This window comes from Ambystoma mexicanum, chromosome 7q (genome assembly GCF_040938575.1).
Source record: "Ambystoma mexicanum isolate Mex_15411 chromosome 7q, UKY_AmexF1_1, whole genome shotgun sequence".
NCBI lineage: Eukaryota > Metazoa > Chordata > Amphibia > Caudata > Ambystomatidae > Ambystoma > Ambystoma mexicanum.
Genome location: NC_090941.1, coordinates 987,074,435 through 987,098,097, shown reverse-complemented (window position 1 = coordinate 987,098,097; position 23,663 = coordinate 987,074,435). Strand labels below are relative to the sequence as shown.

The window sequence follows — 23,663 nt, the reverse complement described above, 5'->3', positions numbered from 1 at the left end:
GTCTTGACTGGGCGACTACCGTATCTTCAAAGGTGATGTGTAGCACCCGGTTGGCTCTTTGGGCTGGACCTCTGTGCACTGTATGCCTGACGTGTAGAGTAAGATGTCTGCAGATAGAAAATATGGGGTTAATGAACTGGGGTTATTGGGGTGTCCCTATCTCTTTCCTCTTCTCCTCTCCTGTAGACCCCCAAAGGTTAACGCTCTCACCTTAGGTAAGTGAATGCCGAGCTCTCCATCTGCCTCGGGGCAGGGTGCTGTAACCAGTTTCTTCACTGGATAGGTAGCGCAGGCCTCTTGACTTCAGAGGACTGCTGTCTGTTGTTTACTGCACGAACGGTAAGTTTCGAGTCATTCAAATGTCTTTAAAGTCTTTAGTAATGATGTCTCTTGTTTTGCAGGGTTCCGGCGATGGCGGATGACGGGCTGAAGTGAGTTGAAGATGGAGCCCGTGTGATGAATAGAAGCGCCTGGAAGCACGTAAGTAAGCGCTTGTTGCCTGCTTCACTATGCGCTCTGTCTTTTTATTTTGCAGGTACGAGTTCGGAGCGGCTGCAGGGTGCCGGAATACCCACTGGATTAGATGTGGAAAGGAGTAATGGCACGTGAGTATTAAAGTTCCCCAATGTCTTTAAACGCACCTTGTTTTGTCTTTCAGATGCGGGATGCAGCGCCGAAGGCCTCCGGAGCGTGCGAAGAGTTGGTCAACTTTTGTCTTTCAGATTCCGGAATGCAGTGTGAAGACCTCCGGAGCGCACGAAGAGTAGGTAAGCCTTTGCCTTTCAGATGCCAGAATGCTAACCTGTTCTTTCTTGTCTTTATAGGTGTTGCTGAAGACTGGATTCAGGATGGTAAGCCTTTGCCTTTCAGATGCCGGAATGCTAACCTGTTCTTTCTTGTCTTTATAGGTGTTGCTGAAGACTGGATTCAGGATGGTAAGCCTTTTTCCTTAGGCCCAGGACCGGATGCAGAAGACACGATGAGCGTTCTGCTGCAGAGGTTGCAGAATAACGCAAAGCAAGATTCATCCACCGGGTGTGGTTTAAATAGCCTCCTGTAGTGCTTAGGTGTCTCCTTCCACAGCCACGCCTAAGTAAGAAAAGAGTTCCTGGTAAGAAAAGAGTTCCTGCCTTCCAGAAGAGTTCCAGTGTTCTGAATCTAGGGAGTGGCTCCAGCCCCACCCAACAGGAAAAGTAGTTCCAAACAGAAGAGGATCAGAGGCTCAACTGGCAGGCAAGTAAGCAGCATGGTCTGCTGAAGGTAAGTCCACCCAAGCATTATGAGCCCGGCGCTTCCAGCGCTGGGACTGGGCATATTTATGAGCCTGGTGCCACTGGCGCCAGGACTGGGTCCAAAAGGTCCCAATTGGGACTGGTTGGCACTCGGAACCTGGGTTATGGATCTGCTTCCAAGGGAGTTGGGAAAACCCTGACCTTTTGGAAGCAGAGACCATGACAGGAGGAGATGAAAGGAGCTAAGAAGGAAGTGTAGAGAGAGAAGAGAAAAAGGCACAGGACAGAACCTTGGGGAACTCCGTGGTTAAGAGGATAGGAGGGGGAGGAAGAGCCACCCCAGGAGACTGAAAAAGAGCGGTTGGAGAGATAAGAGGAGAGCCAGTAAAGAACAGAGTCCTTGAAGCCAAAGGAGGAGAGGGAGTTGAGAAGAAGAGGATGGTCCGCAGTATCAAAAGCGGCAGAAAGATCAAGGAGAATAAGAATGGAGGAGTGTTTTGAGTAACGTGCAAAGAGGAGAGAGTTAAGAACAGAGGTGAGAGCAGTTTCAGTGGAGTGCAGTGGGCGGAAGCCAGATTGGGTAGCGGGAAGGAGGGAGTGGTTAGAGATGAAGGAAGAGAGTTGAGAATAGACAATGCGTTTGAGAAGTTTGGAGAGGAAGGGTAGGAGAGAGATGGAGCGATAGTTGGAAGCAAGATTGGGATTAGCGGAAGGTTTTTTGAGACTGGGGATGATGGTCGCATCTTTAAAAGGGGTAGGAAAAGTGGAAGTTAAGAGGCAGATGTTGAAGGAGGTAAGGTTTCAGGAGGGGGTACATTTTCGGGATGAGGGGGTAGGAATGGGGTCAGCAGGGGAAGCAGTGGGATGAGTGTTGGCGAGGAGGAGGGTAACATCAGAATGAGTGACGGGAGAGAAGGAGGACATAGAAAAGGTAGAGGGAGGAGGAGGAGGAGAGTAGGAGGGGGACGAGAGAATAGTTTGACTAAGGTTGAGGACTTTGTTAGAAAAGGAGGCAAGATCAGTAGCAGAGAGAGAAGAGGCAGTGGAGGGATCAGGAGTAGATGGAGAAAGAAGACGGGCTAAGGTTTGAAAAAAGCGAAGAGGGTGGGAGGATTGAGACTGGAGAAAGGGAATGATAGTAGAAGTAGGCAGATTGGTTAGCGGGGGTTGTGCGTTTGATCCATTGACGTTCGAGGCGCCTAAGGAGGCGGCGCATGGAGGAGCGATGAGAAGAAAGCCAAGGTTGAGCAGGGCGGCGAGAGGGGGAAAATGAGGAGAGGGGGTAGAGAAGATCGAGAGGAGAAGAAGAGAGAGAAGTTAAGATGGAGGAGGCCTCAGAGGCGGAGAGAGAGGAGAAATGGGAAATGGGAGGAAGGAAAGAGGAGAGGGATGTAAGAAATAGGGGTTAAAGCCACGTAGATCACGCCGGAAGAACAAAGTGGAGGAAGGAGGGGGAGGATGAGAAGGGGACGGAGGGGAGAGGGGAAAAAGAAAGTAGAGTGATCAGATAAGTAGGTGGGAAGGGAGGATACGGGGGAGGCAATGAGAGAGGAAGTAAAGATGAGGTCAATGGTAGAGCCAGATTGGTGAGTAGGAGGGGAGGGGAGAGAGGAGGTAGGAGTCAAGAATGGATAAGAGAGGAGAAGAGGGAGGATTCGAGGAGAGGTGGAGATTAACGTCACCAAGTACGAGTAAAGGAGTGGGACTGGGGGAAATGACGCTGAGGAGATGGTCAATGTCCTCATAAAAGGAGCAGAGTGGCCCAGGGGGGCGATAGATGATGAGGAATGAGATAGCATGAGGAAATTTAAAGATTTTGAACATGTATTCAAAGGAAGGGAAGGAGGGGAGAGAAAGTGAAGTGAGGCCGAAAGAAAAGGCCAAGACCACCTCTGTGGCCAGAAGAACAGGGGACATGTTCAAAGGAGGAAGAGGAGGAGGAGGAGGAGGTGGTGAGGGAGGCAGGTACAGAGGTGGTGTGAGGAGGGATCCAGTTTTCAGTAATGCAGAGAAATTGGAGGTTAAGGCGTAGGAAGAGGTCAAGGACAGCCGTGGTTTTATTACAGATTGATCTGGTGTTCCAAAGGGTGACGTCAAAGGCATTAGTGGTGTTGGAAAGAGGAGGATAGATAAGGTTACAGCGTTGGGGAGAGGCGTTGGGGGAGGGACTGAGTGGGTGTGGGTAGGATTGAGAGAGGAGATCGCCATTAGGAGGATGAAGAGTAGTTTGAAGGGGAAATAGGTAAGGGAGAGGAGGGAGGGAGGGGAGGGAAGGGGAATGGGACGGAATTGAGAAAGGGACGAAGCATAACAGGGAGAGTGAAAAGAATTGGACAATGGGACAAGAAGCAGCAAAGGGAGAATGCTAGAGAAGGAAGGAGGGAGGGGGTGGGGGAAAAGATGGGGAGCGAGGAGGAGGGGTAGGTAGGGGAGCACTGCAAGCAGTAAAACTATGGGTCGGTGGCAGGGACACTATGATGTGGTCCGATTGAGGGAAGGTTTAGGCTGAGGCAGGAGGGATCGGGGAAGGGAACTAGAAGGGTCAGAAATTTAGCAAATGGCAGTAATCCGAAGCAGCTTGTGAGTCAGATCAGTGGGATGGAGAGAGACACAGGAGCTATATTGGAGCAGGTCCGTCGGAGATGGCAGCGGAGGGGGGTAAAGTAGCCCGCAGTTGATGGTAGTGGCAGAAAATTGCTGCAGCTCGTGACATGTGGGGTGGACCAGTAGGTTGGAAGAGCCACAGGGACAGAGGGGGAAGTGACGGAGGGTGCAGGAGGCAATTACAGAATAAGAGGGCAGGGGAGCAGCAGGGGTCAGCGGCAATCAAGGGAGGGGGGTTGATGGCGGCCATCAGGAGGAGAAGCGGGCCAGGAGTAGAAGTGTGGGGGGGCAACAGCAGATCAGTGGGACCCTGGGGGTGTAGAAATCAGAGAGGAGAGGGCATAGGAGTGGTCGGGACCACCCTTTGTAGCAGCGGGGGGCAAGTAGCCCGCAGAGTGTGAGTGGAGGCAAGGCAGCCAGCAGATTATGAGGGTAGTGGGGGGTCGCTGTATGTCGGAGTAGATGGAGAAGGCCTGAAGGCAGAGGTCCTCAACAGCCAGTGGTAGGATTGCAGTCGTCAGGGGGAGAAGTGGGTCCAGGAGTATATGACTTGAGAAGCTGCAGCAGTCTAGTGGGATCTGAGATGTAGCAGTCCGAGAGGAGGAGCAGGCAGAGGAGCAGTAGGGTCACACTTGGCAGAGGCGGGGGCAAAGCAGTCCCATGAAGGCAGAAGAGCAGCAGGAGAGGGCGAAGAGGCGGAGGCGCCGCAGATCTCCAAACAGGCGAGGCTGGCCAAATCGAAGGAGGAGAGCACCGTATTCAGCAGCAGTTGAAGCAGGTCAGGAAGATGAGGGGCCGCGGACCCTGCCTGCAGCGGTGGAGGCACGGCAGCCTGCAGCAGCAGAGGAGAACACAGTAGCCCGGAGAAGACCAAGCAGGCCAGAGAGGCGGGGGGCTAGGCAGTCAGAAGAAGGCCAAAGAGCAGGAGGAGAGGGCACAGAGGCACAGCAGACCTCAAACAGGCAAAGTCGGTCAAATTGAAGGAGGAGAGCACTGCAGTTCACAGCAGTTGGAGCAGGTCAGGAAGTTGAGGGGCCACGGACTGAAGGAGGAGCAGGCCACCCGGAGCCGCTGCTTGCAGTGGTGGGGGCACAGCAGCCCGCAGTGAACAGGAGACCACAGTAGCCCGGAGCAGACCAAGCAGACTAGAGAGCGGTAGGAGCCGTGGGCAGGAGGCAGAGGCGCTGCGGCCCGCAGTAGGTGGAGCTGGCCGCCGGGAGCTGCAGACCGCCGGAGATACAGATGGAACAGGAGAAGCAGGTCGCAGAAGGCTGCACTGGGAGCAGCGGGGGGCACAGCAGCCCGCAGACAGGGTGAAGAAAGCTGCTGCTCGAGATGGGGCTGGTCGCCGGGGGCACCCGTCAGCTGGAAATGTGAGGGGCACAGGAGGTGTAGGCCTCGGAAGATAGAGGCAAAAGGCACTGTGGCCCGCAGGACGTCTCAAAGGCACAATAGTCCACAAACAGTGGTGGAGTCAGCTGCGGTCCAAGAAGGAGTTGGTCGCCAGGAGCTACCGTCGGAGGAGGAAAGAGGCAGAAGGCACCGTGGTCTGCGGGACGGTGCAGGGCTCAACGGGTGACAGCAGCCTGTGAAGAACTGGAGCCAGTGGAGAAAAGCAGCCCGTGGTGGAGCTGGCCGCCGAGAGTCACTGTCGGAGGCAGAGGAGCAGGTACCGTGGTCTGCTGGACGGTGCAGGGCTCAAAAGACGACAGCAGCCGGCGAAGAACTGGAGCCCGCGGAGAACTGCAGCCTGTGGAGGAGCTGGCTGCCGGGAGCCACCGTCGGAGGCAGAGGAGGAGGCACCGTGGTCCGCTGGACGGTGCAGGACTCAGCAGATGACAGCAGCCGGCGAAGAACTGGAACCCGTAGAGAATTGCAGCCTGTGGTGGAGCTGGCCGCCGGGATCCACCGTCGGAGGCGGAGGCACCGTGGTCCGCCGGACGGTGCAGGACTCAGCAGATGACAGCAGCCTGTGAAGAACTGAAGCCCGTGGAGAACTGTAGCCCATGGAGGAGCAGGCCACAGGGAGCCACCGCCAGAGGCGGAGGAGAAGGTCTCGGAGGGCAAAGGCAGAAGGCACTGAGGCTCACCGAAGATGCAGCAGTCTGCCAGCGATGGGACAAATACAGGAGCAGCCAGGCGCGGACAGTGGTCCTCCGCCGACAGATGAGGCAACAGAAGGCGAGCGGGTGTCGGAAGCGCGCTGAGTACGTAGGGAGCCGACAGGACGATACTAGGTCGCCATTTTGGAGGTCCACGAGGCGGGACCAGAGCCTGCTGGTAATAGCAAGAAGAAGAGTAATCCAGGGAGAACAGCAACCAGAAGAGGCGCGAGATGTTAAAAAGGTGAGAGGATATAATTTGATGTTGAAATTGTAGATAAAACTGCTCTCAGAAGGAAGGATTCTGCCTGATAAAGGGAGACGTCTGATCAGGCATCCGATGCTTGAATGCCGTCTGCTGGTTATTTGACAGATTAGTTGCTGATTAGTTGACAGAGCGACCACTGTTGATGATTAATCCTCTGGATTTTGCATTGGTAGATAGTGTTATATCGCAGCTCCATGGTTCTAGAATGTGGAGGCGAGGAATATTCCACCACGATCTGTTGAGAAGATTGATGGAGCTGGAAAGGGCAGGGGTGGAGACGGGCTCCTGCGCTGTGCATTTAAACCCAAATAAACGTTTTTCCATCATAACTAGTGTTATGGAGTGTGCTTCACTACATTGGCGACAAAATTCCTGTGCCCAGACGACCTCCAGCATCGATGTCGGCCTGAAGTGTCTGTGCCTCTGTGACCTCCCATGGGTGCACGCCGCTCGGCTGAGGTGTTCCCTCTGTGATGGACAAGCAGCAACTGTGATGTGGCCCAGCTCTGAGGATTGCAGCTGCGATTCACCACAAGTCTCGGTCATCTGGCCTCTCAGCGTTGGCCACTGGTTGAGATTGGTAAATTTGAGAAATTGGTTGTGCATCTCGAGTGGCGCGCAAGCCCAAACGTTCAGCCAAGGGTTGGCTAGAGGAAAGGCCGGTGTAACGTGCATTTTCAACAGGACACAGAATACATACAAACAGTCCTGCCTTGCTAAGATCTTATTGCATTTGAGAAGGACTGAGAGGTCCGAGCAGGTACCAGCAGCCCTGCTCTTCGGTTTGCATTTTGTTCTCTGCACTGACGTCTGAGAGAATACATTGGTGTGGACCGGCTTTTATTTCAAGGTACGTGCAGCTGTGGATATTCTATCATATACTGGTCTTTACTTTGTGCTGCTATGACAATGCCCAGTGTGCATGGTGCGCCCCTGTTCATGGCTTTGCCTGGTCTGGTGAAGATCACATGGAGCCAATGGAAGAAAGGGTTCCTAAATTACCTGCAAGCTGATTGTTGGAATACATTCATCATTGATAGTTAAGTGTCACTTCTAATGCACTTTCTGGGTTATGAGGTACAGCGCATTTATGAGACTTTGCCGAATAAGGATGGGGCTGTGGAATCCAATGTTTCTAATGAACTGGTTGTAGCTTTGCTAAAACTACGTTGTCATTTTACCCCCAACACTAGCTCTATCTTGGAGAGATGTCATTTTGATGTGAGTCTCCAGGAGAGCGGGGAGAGCGTAGAGGAATGTATTAATGCTCCGTGCCACCTGGCTCTCACGTGTACTTTCGGCAATACGTTAGACGAACACGTGGTAGACCAGTTGCAGCCAAAACCGGATTAGAGAGGCGCTATGGCTCAAAGATGACCCTAGTTTGGATGAGGTAATTGGAATTGTGGAGCACTCAATGGCATGTGTGGCCAAGCTGATTAAGGCAGAGAACAAAGACCCTTGTCCAGAGATGCTGAAGATCTCTGAGGAGAAGGCTGAGAAGAAATACAAGGGAAATGCAACGCCCTAAGGCAAGGAATGATGTGAAAGGAAACCACTCCAATGGTCAGAGAGAAGAGGACCGTTTGTGTTTTCGTTCTGCGAGCAGTACTCATTTTGCAGGATCACCAGCTTGCTCAGGGAGGAAGATCATGTTTTCTAAGTGCAAGAAGAGGGGTTACTATGCCAACTGCTGCAAGAACTTTCAAGTGGGCACAAAAAATGTTTTATGTATCAGAGGATGGGCAGTATTCCTCAGAGGACGAAGAGCATCATGTTGATTGAATAACAACAAATGTGATGCATGGGCAGGATGATTGTGAAAGTCCCGCGGCTGCGATCTGTGTGAACGGCAAAGAAGTGAGCATGATGGCGGACTGAGGTGCCAAAGTATCTTTGTCTAGAAAAGTCTATGAATGTGAAGTGGGTGGAAATGTGGATAACCTGTGCTTCCTGGGCATGCAACCTGGAGGGTACAATTTAGACTGAATTGAATTCTTGGGGTATTTCATAGCAAGGCTTGAGTTCAAAGGGAGGTGTGCAGAAGGGAAGATTTATGTAAGGAAGGAAGGAAGGAGTGACGGTGGGGTTGGTAAGAGCAGAAGAGGTTGGGGATCAGGCATCATCCCAATATGGAGGAACATGTGAGTGAGCAATATAGCAGCATGTTTGTCAAGAACATAGGGAAGGTGAAGGGGATGAAACATCGAATCATCCTTAAGGAAGGCAGTATGCCTGCAGAGGCAAAGCTGCAATCAGCGTAGTTAGTTTTGAGAGATGGAGTGAAGCATGAGCTTGATAAGTCGAGTGACTTGGGTGTGATTGAACGTTTGTGAAGTGTTCAGTGGCTTTATCCATTGGTGATGGTGAAGAAGTCTACCGGAGAGCTTCGCCTGTGCGTAGACCTTTGAGAGTTTAATAAATGTGTGGTGGTAGAAAGACACTCGCTGCCCAGCATGTCTGAGATGCCTGCGAGGATACGGAAAGAGAAGATATGATCAAGGTGGGCATTCCCAAGAATGTGTGGGATGATCTTGCTATAGACTTTTAGGTCCGGTGGATATGGGAAGTGGTCGTGGAATGGTTATTATAGTGCTATTGGATTTGATGTCGAGGTGGACGGAATTTAGGGAGTTGAGAGAAAGCTATGGGGGAGGTGGTTGTGGAGTTTTTGCAGGAGGTTTTTGAGAGCGAGAGTTTGCCCAGTAGTATATTGACGAACAATGGAGGGCAGTTTGTAAGATTGTGTTGTGAGGAGTATTTAAGGAGTGTGTTACACACAAAAGAACTGCACTTTATCATCCTGAGTGTAATGGGGTGGTGGAGAGATTGAACAGATGTATAATGGAGGCTATAGGATTGCAGGTCTGTGTGGTGGGGATAGGAAAGCATTAGTGAGGGAAAGATTGTATTCTCTCTGTATGTCTCTGCATGCCACCACTGGTATAAGTACCTTCGAGATGATGAGGGGAAGGAAGGGTAATACCAGAGTATTGTCTCCCTTGTTGGGGATGGCAAGGGAAACTCACTGTGTTGTGGAGGAGTTGAGGACAAAAGTGAATCAGAGAAAGGATGTGTGGGTGGAGAGCGAGAATGGTAGGAGGCGGTGAGCTATGGAGCTCTGGAGAGGAGTTTGGGTGAGGATCAAGCAGGAGGTTGTGAGAAGGAAAGGGGATGCCTTGTATTCTGATCCCGTTCAAGTGGAGGAAGTTCTGAGAGGTACTGTGAGAGTCAGAGGTATCCAAGTGTGGAATCTGGGAAGGGTTGCATTGGTGAGAAAAGGGTGTGATGGTGGAAGGAGGGGCAATGTGTTTTATCGCAGCTCCATGATTATGGAATGTGGAGTGCAGAAATGTTTAGGTTTGACTAAGGTTCCACTGCGGTTTGTTGAGAAGACTCAGTGAGCTGGAAAGGCTGGAAATAAAGGTATTTACATCATACCTGGTGTTGCAGAATGTGCTTCACTACAAGATAGTTGAGGTGTTAGTGTCTAGCTTCATGTTGGAGAGTCACAACGAGTCTAGGGTTGTCTGGAATCCTTGATGACAATTAACTGTTTTTGAAGGCTTTTGCTTAAGGTAAGCACTTAAGATGCAACCTTAGATGAGTTTGTCTTTTATCTGGTGGATAACTTTGTGGTGATTATTCAATACAGTGAATTGCTCACTTCTTGATGAATCTTGTTGCCGTGGTTAGTGAGAAGTCTTCCTTCTAGTTCTCTAGCTGTATTGGAAGAGTCCCAGAGTAGGACAAAGGATGGATTATCATGACCCTTGGCATGTTGCAGGTCTCCCTTGGAATCTGCATTGTCCATCTGGATCAATGGGTGTCTGTCAGTTAAGAAAGTGGAACAGTGAACATCGGAATGACATGAGCTGCATCCATATTGATCGGATGCTGGTCACAGATTGGTGGTCGACTGTACCAAATACTGGCACATTTTTTGTTGGACTTTCATTAATCAGTAAACCGGGGACATTGATTGATCTAGGCGTTGGTTTACTGTGCCAATGATGGCTGGGCACTTATTAGTTGCTTTTGCAGCGTTTGATTAATAGTCCCCTCGGCTGCTCTGATGTTTTTTCTGTGTGTGGAGCGCATGCTTTTTTCCTTGTGATGAATCACTCATCACGACTGCATGGCGGTCAGTACTGGAATGTTTATTCGCCTTTGAAGATCTTGTCAACCAAAACACAGACCCGACTGGGATTCAAAAGGCTCACTGGAAGGGGTGTCACTTGTCCCTGACTAGCAGTGCAGAGCTTCTATGTAGGCCCAGGAGGAAACCAGATATGGTCTGGCAGAAAAAAGTCATATACCAGAGCCATCAAACAGTAGAGTAGAGCCACTAGCCCTACTGTTCAGACCCGGTGGGAGCCCTGACTCCAAAACGTGGAGCCCTAGACGAGAGAAGATGGTTAAACGGCTACAATACAGGTCACTCTGGGAACACATCCCAAGCTGAAGTGGACTACAAAAGAGATCAGACTACTGGCCAGGGAAAACAGAAGAGAGTGTCCTGTAGCCCCTGAAAATGCCCCCAGCGGCATGAGCAGCGCTGTGGAGAGACCGGCTACCTTGCATAAACGAATGACACTGAGCAGATGAGCCAAAGCAGATGGACTGGCAATATTAGTCCGGTATCAAAACCTACAACAAACTTTGAAAGCAGTTGATTAATGGAATGCTATAGATGGAGAAGTTGAGTGCTGAGGCCGCAGCAGACTAAAAGACCATTTAAGCAGTCAAATCTTGTTTGTTGGGAAATTGAATCTAAAGAACCCATCAAGAAAAGTAAGAACCTCTGAATACTTCAGAAAGTCTGACTGCATGATTGAACTGTACCTCAAAACAACCATGTGTCAATCCATTAAGAAAATGATGTACAACCTATACTTGTGAATTTGTCACCTCTGACAAACTCAAAAAATATTCAGATCAAATTGGTAAATTTGCTTAGGATTTAGTTCTTGCACCAGATCTTCTCTTTGTGATTGCCACAGCAAATTTCGGTGTAGCATGGTGGTACTTTTCGACTTAAAATCATAGTTTTAGAAAGGCATGGGCATCAATGTTAGTTTTTGGGGTGTGATGGAGTGAGTCCATGAAGATGCTATCGTTGGTGGAAGGGCAATTGATGTTAGGTTGATGGGCTGCTCCCTCGATAGGTCAGAGGAGAAGTCTCTATAGGAGGGATTTTGTTGTAATGTGGGCTTTGGTTTGATCTGATGGCTGAGATGTGCGTCAAAGGGATGGGAATTGGCAAGATGCATTTTTTTTTAGGGCTGACATAGCAGTGAAGACAACCACATTTCCATTAATGTGCATTGATATGCTGTCATGTTGTTTGATGTCACCGGTGGTAAACTGATCATAGATTATTTATTCTGTCTTTTTTGTAACTTCTCTGAGAACGTGCGATATCCGAGGAGCATGATGTTGGACTGGTTGATAAATATGGTGGGGATAAACTCCATGATGTTGGTGAGACAGGTTTTGTTTCCTGACAAACCGGAAATTTGTGAGTGCTGGGTTACGGGCTCCTGGGATATTTGCTGCAGGTTTTTTGCAGCGTGCAGGACCAGGAGTGCAGTGCATGAGGCTGACTGTACATGCTCCCTTTGGCATTCTATGTGATCAATGTGCTGTCCTATACACTATCAGTATGATGCCCATTTGGAGGGCGGAGAACCACATCTCTGTGATGAATATTGCATCGGGTTCATGTGCAGCGATGATGCTGCTGCTGATGTCTGCAGACCATACATTGATGGGCAATAGGTGCTGTATGTTCAAACAGTAGTGTAGTTTGTAAAAAAAACTGGATATCTGTTAGATTGCGCCAGTTGGCTGTTGCATTTTGTATGTATGTCTGTGCGTGGGGATGGGGAGTGTACTCGGTGTACATGGGATGAACCACTTAGTGGGGTTTCACAGTGTGTTGTGAGAGGTGTGGGTGTGGCCCAGGACCCTGCTATGGCTCTAACCCCCTTATGCACTGCGCCCTTCGCTGGTCACCCTGCCAAAGGTCCCCTCTGTGAGACTTATGAGGAGGTGGGAAGTGGGCACAGTACAAGTCTGGACAATCTGCTTCTGGCATTGTTGGCCTGCATCTTGCCACTAGGATGCAGGCACAACAATGCACATACATGAAGTGAGATACAGGGGTGGGGGGTCACAGTCTGCTAGTTACCGGGACCGATTTAAGTCGGGATGTGCCTCCCAGGTGATTGCTATGTGCAGTGGCAACGCTATTTGTGGAATTAGTCAACAAACCACTTTCATGCCTTACATACTTCATACTTGAACTCATGAGCCTACTAGAGAGCAAAAGATCCACACCTCAAGCACAAGCTTTTATTTGTTGTTTCTAGGGATGCTATAGTTAAAACAAAAGAGTAGGATTCATGTCATTTATTGCTTTGAGCAGTGGTTAAGCTCAGTTGATTTATGTATTTTAATGTCTCTTAACCTGTGTCTAAATGGATTGGTCTTTTGTTTCCTTAGGGTACACCGCTGGAACTCCCTACAAAGTCCCACCTACCCAGAGTAACAATGCACCTCCACCCTACTCACCGTCTCCAAATCCTTACCAAACGGCCATGTATCCAATCAGAAGTGCCTATCCACAGCAGAATTTGTATGCACAGGTAGGTACATGCGATGCACTGTGAAGCCATGCCCCAGTTTGTCTGAAACTTGGAAGGAGCCCTTGTAGCCACTACTGCCATTCTGACAGTTCTTTATTGTGGTTATGTATTTTATGAAAGATGGTTTCCTTAGGTTGCTCAACTTGGATTCCGAGGGAATAGGTGGATCAGGGGGATTATATGCGTGGGCTGCAAGCTTTGCAAAGCTCATGTCCATCACTACACTAGGTGACACAGGAACGAAGAGGGTAGGCAAGGTGATTGTTTTCAGAGTTTTATAAATTGCAAACCTAGCTGGAAAGCAACAGTACATGTAGTTGAGGATGGCATATGAGGGATGGGGAGGTTACAATATGTGGCACAGGATTTTCCAGCCACACGGATGGGGTGTGGTGCAGAAGGTCTTCAGTCCCACCCTGATCTGAAAAAGCATTGTTGCGCTCCAGATTGCAATCTGGATGGTGTTCCAGTAGGCAGGGGTTACAGATGAAAGGTGCTATGGAATAATTGCAAATAGAAATTGTGTCAAATGTTTGAATCCCTTCCCTTGCTAGTTCCCACACCACCTTGCAACTCAACAAGACAGCTTTCAACCATTCTCTGATCACACTGTTCCTTGTGTGTCAGTGGTGTGGGTAAACCGTGGTGCACTTATACTGGTAAGAAGTGCACATGAACATTTTAAGCAGGCAGCTTTTCATGTTTTGTCCTTTCTCTTTTCTGTTCTTCACCAACGAGCATAGCAAGTATGTTGACCATGACTTGTATAATTTCCAGACTTTGGCAAAGTGTCGGGTTCCATAGTCCTACAGTTTTCCCCTACAAAGGTCTAGGCTTATTCATTTAACTCAGATTTCATTCAAAGTTCAATAACTTGTATACAGTTCACAAGCTCCTATGTGGAAGTGCCAAAATGATGTGAAGAACAAGCAATAGAGTTTGCACTCATTTATCCTTTTCTCGCCAAAACGTGATACTTTTGTTAGCATGTACACCAATTTATAATTAGGAAATACAACAATTTTATTTTAAATTAGGAAATGTCCCTATATGAAACGGCCTATTATAGTTTAACCTTACATGGAAGGACAGGGTTTTTACTTTTACATTATTTTAAACCCATCATAATATTGAAGGTGTTAAAGTCTAAAAATAATATTTTAGTAGGGCATGGCTCTAATATGGAGTCAGGATAGCTGAGCATCAGGCGTTGGGCCTGCTGGGCAAAAATAACCTTGCACCTTCGTATTAAGTCTGAACAAAGTTCTCCAAAATGGGAGCTGTGTTAAAAGGGAGTCTGAAGAACTTTCCTCATCCTCCGCTTAGCTAATTAAGTTCTCCCACTACATGCAATGCTGTATATAGGTCAGCAAAAGTCAACATTTGTTTGTGGGTTTGTGGCTTGGCGAATCGTTAATCCTTATATAATTCCACACCGTTTCACCAATCTGCACCAGATTTTGCATAGACACCTTTTTAGGACCCGCTGGACATTCCTAGCAACATGACATTTGGACACCCCACCCCTTTCCTCGGATTCCAGCACCTTAACAGATGAGACGGTTGCCTGAAATCATAAAACCATCAATGTGGTAGTAGGACCGTTCCCGACATGAGGAACAAAACTCGAGGTCCAGGCCCAAGGATCAGATTCAGGATATGCTTCCGGGCACAGTAATTGAAGTAACAGTGTTCAGCGGGAAGGGAAACAAAACATGTTGTTAATAAACAAGCCTTAAAATGAACGTTTACTTTAGTAATATAGAATCTTATCTTACTGCAAGGCCTTGAGCTGTTCCTGGGTTTTCGAGATGCATTGCTGAAGTCAGCACGAATCCCCACTGCGGCTGGTGGGGAGACAGTGTACTTGGCTGTAATTCTCCTGAAGCATGGCTTTACACTGTGCCATTTGATAATGCATGAATTGATGAGTTATAGTGCTGTTAGGTTAATTCATGTGAGCACCTGCAAGCCTTTAAACAGGAATTCTTGTGTTTTGTAAATTCTGCATGGTGGTACTGCTGCATTTGAGGCATGTAGGTTGCAGTGTTGGTGAAGTGGGTGTCTTTCAGCATATTTATCACCCATGGGCGCACTGGGGCCTGGTGCAAAATGATGAGTGCGCTCATTATTCTTCCTGCTGTTCTTTCTGTTGATATGCCTGGGGTGAGGAGGCAGGAGTTTGATCTCGATTTTCCCTCTTCACTATGTATCCCAACCGGGGTTAACCAACCTGTATGCTAAAAAAAAACGTGCATGTTCTAAAACTTGCATATTTTGGTTCCCCCCTCCTATTCACTGGTCAAGTTGCAGGCATAAGGGCTTGAAATAATTTGCAGAGCAAGCTTCTAATATACATTTTAATCCTCTTGATCAGAACAGCTGGGGAACTCAAGGTGATGTTGGACACTTCTTATCATGTTCTAATTCTTAGTGACTGACAAGCCGGAGGTAGGACTAAATGGTGCAGAAATTTGGTGGACATATCCCACCTGACAAGCTCTGTAAACAGACTTGGCTTGCCTTGGACTTATTCTTCGTATTTGCAAGGACTCATCCAAGGATCATTTGAGCTGTAATCACTCAGCTGGTACATTCACACCCAATTTGCCGGTCCCAGAGTGGTGCATGCGTCTAGGCCTAAAAGCAATTAATCTGCAATCTCTATTAAATGAATCAAGCTACCCTGTGATATTACCACCCATTTATTCCACGAAGGTGCCTTGTACCTTCTTGGCTGTTCCCCCTACCCCCATCCCCTTTTTATTATGGGACTTCAAGGTACCAAGGAAAGGAGTTTGGAAAATGCTATATTTGCTCATGTTCTACTCTCCTGTCAATAACAAAATGTATCTCACTTGCCTACAGAGAGGTTCAGACTGTTTTCCTAGCTCCACAAACAGATATATGATGTAGACTATACTACTTTCTCTGCCCCCATTGGGTTGTAAATGTCTGTCCTTAGTTGAATAAAAGGTGTGCTTTTCTTGAGACCTCGAATTTACTGAGCTTCCGGACTGACATCCAGACAAAAAATACACCCGTTTATTGAGTTAGACCTAGTTTTATGAGATTATCACATTGTGCTCTGGGATTCATTTCAGAGGCAAAGGTGCACTACATATAGGGTTTCAGGTCAATTTGCAAAATGTGCTGGGATATGCATAGAATAGTGATGATTTAGCATAGTGTGAGCTGGAAAGAGCACATACATCATAGGCATGTGTGGTGATTGGGTTTGCTTAAGGCGGCTTTATTGCTTTTCTCGCCAATTCGGGTTATGCTTCTACACCTTAATATATGGACGTTTAGCAAATGGGGTGGATGGTTACGAACGGGTCAGATTGATTGTGTGAGTATGTAATTGACTGTCAGGTGGGTTTTGAGCTTTTCTTAACTGCAATGCAGGGGCGGGTCTTGGTGCCAGTGGAGCTTGTTACAGAGCTCATGTGTGTACAGTGAAAAGACTTGTTTTCAAGTTCTTTGTTTCGTATACGGTTCATGTTTCTCACCAGGACCTTGGAACCAGATAATGCAGATGGAGGCAGCCAGGTTTTTGAAAGTAGACTGCACGATGATGCAAAACACATTGAACTTTAATACATATTTTTGGGAGGATCCATTGTATAAATTTTGGTGTGTAGGTGATTTGGTGTCTAGATGAGCTGTCAGATCGAAAAAATAAAAGGCCTTTAGTCACTGTAAGGTCAATTCACTTTTGTGATATTGGGGATTTAGAGGTTACCCGATCTCCTATATTTGGTTTGTCAAGTTTGGAGACTCCCCCATGGTAACTAGTTACGTGTCCCCCAGCGGTTGGCGTTCAACTTCTTAGAGAGACAAGTGGCATTCAGCCACACGAGATTCATGATCATCAGTCTGGCTTCAGAGCTGCCAGAAGCACGGAAACTGCTCTCCTGAGCATCCGTGAAGACCTGCTCTCCAACCTTGATTCTAACACCCCATGTGTCCTCATCTTGCTTGATCTCTCTTCTGACTTTGACATGGTCAACCATGCCTTCCTGCTCATATGTCTCCGTGATAACCTGGATATCACCGGTCAGGCCTTGGCCTGGCTGACCTCTTTCCTCTCTGACTGACCCTCCAAGGTCCAACTTGGGTCCTTCCTCTCTGCTATCTTTTTCTCTACATGTGGTGTACCCCAGGGGTCTAACCTCTCTGCCTGGCTGTTCAACCTATACCTGGCACTTCTTGCCCACCGCATTGCCGCTCTCTGCCCCAACTTTCAGTGCAATGTGGATGACACTCAGCTCATTTTCAGGTTACCTTCGGCCACCTCTTCTCAGTCTCATCTCTGACTGTCTGTCTGCTATCCAGGAGTGGTGTGCCGCCAATGATCTCTGTCTTAATGCCAGTAAGACTGAGATTCTCCTCATCGTCACACCCGCTCCCTCCTTTCCTGTCGCTCTCTGGCCGGCCTCTCTTGGCCCTCCTCCTGCACCTAACTGTGTGGCTAAAACTCTCCGGGTCATCTTCGACTCCACACTCTCCTTCTCTCCTCACATCTCAGACATCTCTAAGAAGTCACACTACCAGCTGCACCTCCTCAGAGGTATTCTACCTTTCCTCTCCTTCCCCCAGAAGCACACTGTCTTAAGAGCTCTGGTTCTCTCTAGGCTGGACTACTGCAACAGCCTCTTTCTAAATCTGCCTGCCTCTACTCCCCACCCTCTGCAACTCATTCAGAACAAGACTGCAAGACTTGTCCTTGGCCTCAAGCCCAGGGATCGTTTCTCTCCAGGACTGAAATCTCTGCACGGGCTCGCAGTGGCTACGAGGATCAAGTTCAAAACCCTCTGCATTGTCCACAAGGCCTTCTAGGGCCTCAATACCTTCAACCCTCTCTTCCTAAATATCTTCCCTCTCGAGCTCTTCACTCTTCCGCCTCCAACTCCCTTAGAATCAGTTGCTTCTCCAAGCAACACGGTGGTAGATCTTTCTTCGGCTGAGGCCTCCCTCTGGAACAGCCTCACTGCCTCCCTGAAACTTGACGAGAACCATCTACAGTTCCGGAAGCACCTCAAAACCTTTCTCTTTGCTTCTGCCTTTTCGCCTCCGCTCCCCTGCTGACCTCCTGGCTGAAACTGATTCTGCACTGGTTACCTGGCCACACTCTGTTCTCGGGCCCAGGTCCCCACCCCGCCAGTCGCACACACCTGCACTGCCTGTCTGGCAACCCCTGCACTTGGTGACTGTTTCTATACCCCTACAGTCCCACTACCAGCACTTGACACCGTATGTCTGCACTTACCTTTGCACTTGCCACATGCCGGCCGTTACCTTACCTATTGTTATTAGTCTATGCCATGTACTGCACTGTCCCTTCCCCCGCACTTTCCCCATCCCATGCACTTGCGTGATCTAAATATCTAAATGACACCTGGCCTAGTAGGATCGTTGTCTGTCCTCCCTTTGTTCCCCCTCCCTTGCTGCATCGCGTCTTAAAACACCTATGTATAGGCGCGTTATTAATGCCATATGATATCATATCATGATGCACTTTTTTTGCTCTAAATGTATTATTGAGTTACCAATTAATATTATAAACAGGATTTTACGTGGCAGTGTCTGACCAATTTAGATGTAATGTAGTCGAGTGTTGAATCTATTTTAAATCGGGTCACCTCCATGTTCCCATTACATCTCCTTTCCCTTGTTTGCGGGGCCTCCAAGTACCTTTAAAAAAAACACCTGTATAAACCTCCAGACCATTGAAGTGCATTGACTTTTGTACACCTACCTAGGCGTATCAACTCGGGACTTCTACAGGTATATAATGTAGTATAATTATGCTCCCTGATTTCTCTTTTTTACTGATTTGTACACATAAATACAGACTGAGAGCAATCTGTTTCCTGTCTATATATTTATAAAAATGAACAAGGGAAAACACAGGTCTTTAGCTTGGTTTCCCATGCTGTCAAACCTGCATCGCAGGCCCATTGCATTGCAGACTGGCAGCATGAAGAGTGTAAAAGTTGTATACAAAATAACATTAGTTATTCAAATGGCTGACAACATGTATATTAAGTCAGCCGAAATCACATAGCAACCGTTTGTTGTTACGGCAAAAATGGAGCTGACATTTCAAAAGGCAAAAAGCAAATGTGAATATATACAAACTGAAATGGCTGAAATATATCATAAACCCGGGAGCTTTGAATGTAATGTAGGTTGGTCATGCATAGCGCACCTTTGCCATTGTGGAGTGGCAGTTGCGTGGAGTGTAAAAGATAGCGATTTGGTCACAAAAGTGTTTTCTTTTCTTCGCCATCCATCTATCCTATGAATGGGAGCAAATGATTACATATTTAGCCATCCCATATTGTTGGAAAGCCTAATGTACTGCCATTGTTTCTCAATCTCTATGGATCCAAAACACTGCAGTGGCCCTTTTAGTTTCCATGCAGTAGCTGGGTAATGATTGTGCTGTTCTCAGATTGTTTTGAGTACATTATTAAATCCAAATCCGCACCCCCGGAGAATCACTAAGTTATCATCATGTATAATTCATACTTTACTCCAATCGTCAATGACTCCAATAAGGTTAAAGTTATGTTTCTAGAATCCCACTCTGCCAATGCCTATATCGTTAGCCCGATAATCGCATTATTGTAAAGCATTCTAGGCATTGCCCCTAGGGCAGCCACATTAGAGTTTCACCTCTTTCCTCTATTAAGGATCTTTGATTAGTAGTTCCAAGCTAGATCTGAGCATCCTAGACTGCCCTCCTGTACCGATTCCACAAAGTCATGTTTGACGGTGCTTTACTGCTTCAGTTGAAATATCTCCATTTATTCTGCACCAACCTCTGCACCTATAGGAGTAGGTAAAATACATACAAATGGCAGCACAGGATGCTCTTTTTCTGGCTATTCACCCTCGCAACCCATGGGACAGCATGTTTTCATCATTGACACACCAATTATATTGGGATCGGTCCCATGTAGCAAGAGATGTACAATTCTGTTTACATCAAAATTACAATTCTATGGTTTACATCAAAATATCTTCTATAGGACACTGCCTTCCCATCGAAGTGGAAACAATCTAATATATATTTGATATTGATGTATGACAGATTCCTAAAGGAATTCCACCTTTTAATTAGTGTATGGCCGGAGCCAGAGTGGTGATCTCGATATCATCGGGGAGGAGTGGGAAAATCTAGAAACCACCAACTTGACATAATTCTTGCAGAACACTCAGACACAGAGAGTTTGTTTGTGACCTGTTGGGAGAAAGTGGACAAAGCGCAAGAAATAATCCCTAATTGCACAACTTTCAGGTCGGATCAAAGATATTAGTCCTGATTCCCAACCATGAGAACACTTGTTTTCCCAATGTTGTTACTCATACAGAAATACCAGTATCACTAACCTGTACCTGTCACGACCCTCGCCCAAAACCCCCTCTGGCAAACCCATTGGCCAGGTGGAGTCAGGACTCGGCCTCTAGAGCCTGGCATCCTCTTCAAAAGACCTCATGGGGCCAGTTCTGGTGCCTACGGCGCCAGGCTCATACACCATGAAAAACAATGTGCTTGGGAACTACTTTATTGTATTGTCAGCCAACATGGAGGCATCCACATAGCTTGGTTCCTATGAACCAAGCTATGCGGTCTAGTGTTTTGGGTGTGGTAGCCTAGGGACTACTTTACCTGGACTATTTTGTTGGGGCTATTTAAACCACACCTGAGCAAGACAACACGCTTTGCGTTACTTTGCAGCTTGCAACGTGATGCTCACCGTATCCAGCTATTCCCTCGAACCTCGGAGAAGCAGAACCTGCAAGGAGACAAAAGGAACATCATTATCAGCAGCGTCTTACCTGCAGTCTTCATCTTTAAACACTCGCAGCTACTGAGAACAGCTTCCTTGAATCTGCACGCCTCCCGGACAGAACGACCTGAAAGAGGAAGATAGAGGCAACATTAAAGAAAGCAGTAGAGACATTTACAAATTACGAACGGCTCAAAAGGCTTACCTGGCTGGTCGCCTCTCGGCTGGCACCACTCCGGACATTCCACTCACGCTGAAGAACACCGCGACCTACAAGGAAGGAAAACACAGGTTAGCAAAGGCAAGACTTTGCAGCGCTGCGCATAGCGCTTACTTATCGCATCATAGCGCTCTTAATGCGCCATCATTTACCAGCGGGGCTCAACCAAGCCAGTTCGTCGCAGTGAAGCTCTGCATACCTAAGGGAGAAAAAGAGACATTTTAAACAAAGAAAGGCATGCAGGATAGCAACAAAACTAAAGAACAGCAATAAGACCTACCTGAACAATATCAAACGGGCCGGCGTCAGTGAAGTAACTGGACCTCACTCGCCCATGAAAGACAACGCGCCCCTGCAAAGAAGGCAGGTCGGAGAGCATGCCTAATTCTACCACAAGGTGAGGAGAGGGCGCCAGAGGGACTGAAATCCTACGGGGGTGGGGGGAGGATACTTACCCCAGTCGGTCAGTCTTGAACACAGTCCTCCTGTATTTTCAGGCAGAACCTTCCCCGCAGACCACATCAGGGCAAAGATGAGAAGCATACCAGCGAGTAACCCAGCTGGGTGGCGTCCCTGTGGATACCAGGTGAGCGTAACGGCACCATCCTAAAGGCAAAAGCAATATCAGGAATACCTCATGAGTTCATTGATGGAACGGGGAAGGCAAGAACACTAATCTCTAATCTACGGATATATAATATAAGGAAGGATTATGGGGAGCTAGCAGCACGGTTAGGCCGCAAGCATACGCACATGGAAATCTCATGAAACACACAGAAGGATCTTGGAGATATTCCTGAAGGATTTTAGCATTTTCATTTCAGAGGAAACCTTGGGAATGCGTGTGACTGCTTCAGGGTCATGACCCACTCAGGTGGGAACTGAGGGCCCTTCCAGAAGTGGCATAAGGGAGTTTGGGACGTACGGGAGAGGGGGGCGCAGTCATTGCCTCTTCCCCCTCCCCGAGTGTGCATTGTATGTGACAGATGATGCCGCTGTCTCGTCCCTACTGCCTGTCAGGCTCTCTTCTGGCCAGAGTCCTCTTGTCTTTTTCATGACAGCAACTCCCAGAATGCATCTGGGCAAAACAAAGAAAATCCAGACGAGAACCAGGGGAATAGAATCGAGAAGAGAAATGGAATTGACAGGCATTTTCTTAGCAAACAGATGAAATGCCCAATACCCTACCCACCAAAACCGGATGGAGCCCATGGGAATGGTGGGACAACAGAAACCTAACTAGGAGTTGGAAGGGACTGCAGGGGAGCAGGAGAGACAGCTATCCTCCCCAAACTGACTTGGTATAAAAATGTACCACCACATGAACAAAACCACAAGGAAATCAAGAAATCTGAGCATTTGGCTACTACCCTGCAAATGGAATTTAAAAACTGGGTTGGGGTAAAGGCTTTTTTGAAGCCTTCCATGGAAACAGAGTTTGGCCAAAGCATGGATGTGACCGGGGGACCAATGGGAGCTGGTAAGAGTATTGGAAGGGGGAAGGCTGTGCTATAAAACCCAGCCGGCAACAAGGAGATTAAAGGGGTGTTCAGGTGGAGCGCGGTACGTCGAGAGACCAGGCGATGGTCGATGGGCGGTGGAGTGGACTGCAGATGAGGCTATGGCAGTGTTCTGAGAGAATGCAGGTAAGGCACTGTGTGTAGTAGAGTGGTACATGTTGTTTATATTGTAATGGATAGAGGGGGTAGTCTAAAGAGAGTGAAGAAAAGGTGAGAGATAGAGGGGGGATAAGTGTAGGCACATATAGAGAGTGAGTGAAAGTGACGGGACGAAGTGTGACTGGAGTGCAAGAGAGTTTGTAAGGTCAGAAGGTGGAGGAGTAGACAGGGAATTGAGGGGAAGGGTGAGGAGGGGAAGGGAGAGCAGAGAGAGAGAGAGATTGATTGAATGTAAAAATGGGGGGGTAGAATAGGGGTGAGTAGTAAGAGGGAGGTAAAGGGTGTGATTGAGGGAGAGAGTGAGCCAGAGTGTTTCACATTGGCACATAAGAAACCTTTGTACTGTTAAATTAGTGCACCCACAGGAAATCCCTGGAAGAAGCCAGATGGATTAGGCGTGCATTGCCTTTAGGCTCGCACAGATAGCTGGCCTCAGATAGTAGGTGTTGAGATGTACTTGGGAAGTGAATGTAGAAGCCTGGGATGAGAGATGGAATGTTATGGTGTGAGTGTGTGAATGATGAATGTTAGTGGTGAGGGTTTCTAGGCCAGGCAGTTGGAGAGCCCCTGCCTGGGTGATGGGAGCCAGTGTCTGTTCCATGTAACTGTTCCTGTTAAGCTAACTGAAGAAGATGTAATAAACTTAAAGAAACTTAGCAAAAGTCTAAGGAAGTCACTTTATTTCAATAGGCATTACCAATAGCTAGTTTTAAAACTTTGTTTGGGGACCCCTGGGTTAGGGTGGCAGGAGCCCAAGAGAGGTTGAGAAAGGGAAGCCTGCTACTCTACTGTACCTGCACCCTGGCCAGAATAAAAACTGTAATTTTTACCAATTGCCAATCTCTGAACCATCTTTGGAGCCTGGTAGTTATTGGAGTCATCTGTGACGCATGCTAATATCATCCAACACTATCATGATTCATCGGGGAAAGATAATTTGAGAAAGACCTTACCAGTTAGGTGAAGCGTGCCGAATCATCATGTAATAAGATCAGGATACGATGTTGAAGATGGGCATCATTTTTGAGTGGGCCTCTCCTTTTCTGGTCCCAAAGCAAAACTGGTAATGACATATCGTTATAGACTATGGGGGAAGTCAACCACAT

The 23,663-nt window shown here is 47.9% G+C and overlaps 1 protein-coding gene across 4 annotated transcripts in view; it reads left to right on the top strand.

The window, feature by feature from the left end:
• Positions 1-23,663, top strand: part of FAM168A (family with sequence similarity 168 member A) — an 812,985-nt gene that overhangs the window by 653,588 nt on the left and 135,734 nt on the right. For all 4 annotated transcript variants that reach the window (XM_069640117.1, XM_069640118.1, XM_069640119.1 and 1 more), the window contains one exon: positions 12,714-12,856. In XM_069640117.1, coding sequence (XP_069496218.1) covers positions 12,714-12,856 — 143 coding nt within the window. The remainder of the gene's footprint in view (positions 1-12,713; positions 12,857-23,663) is intronic.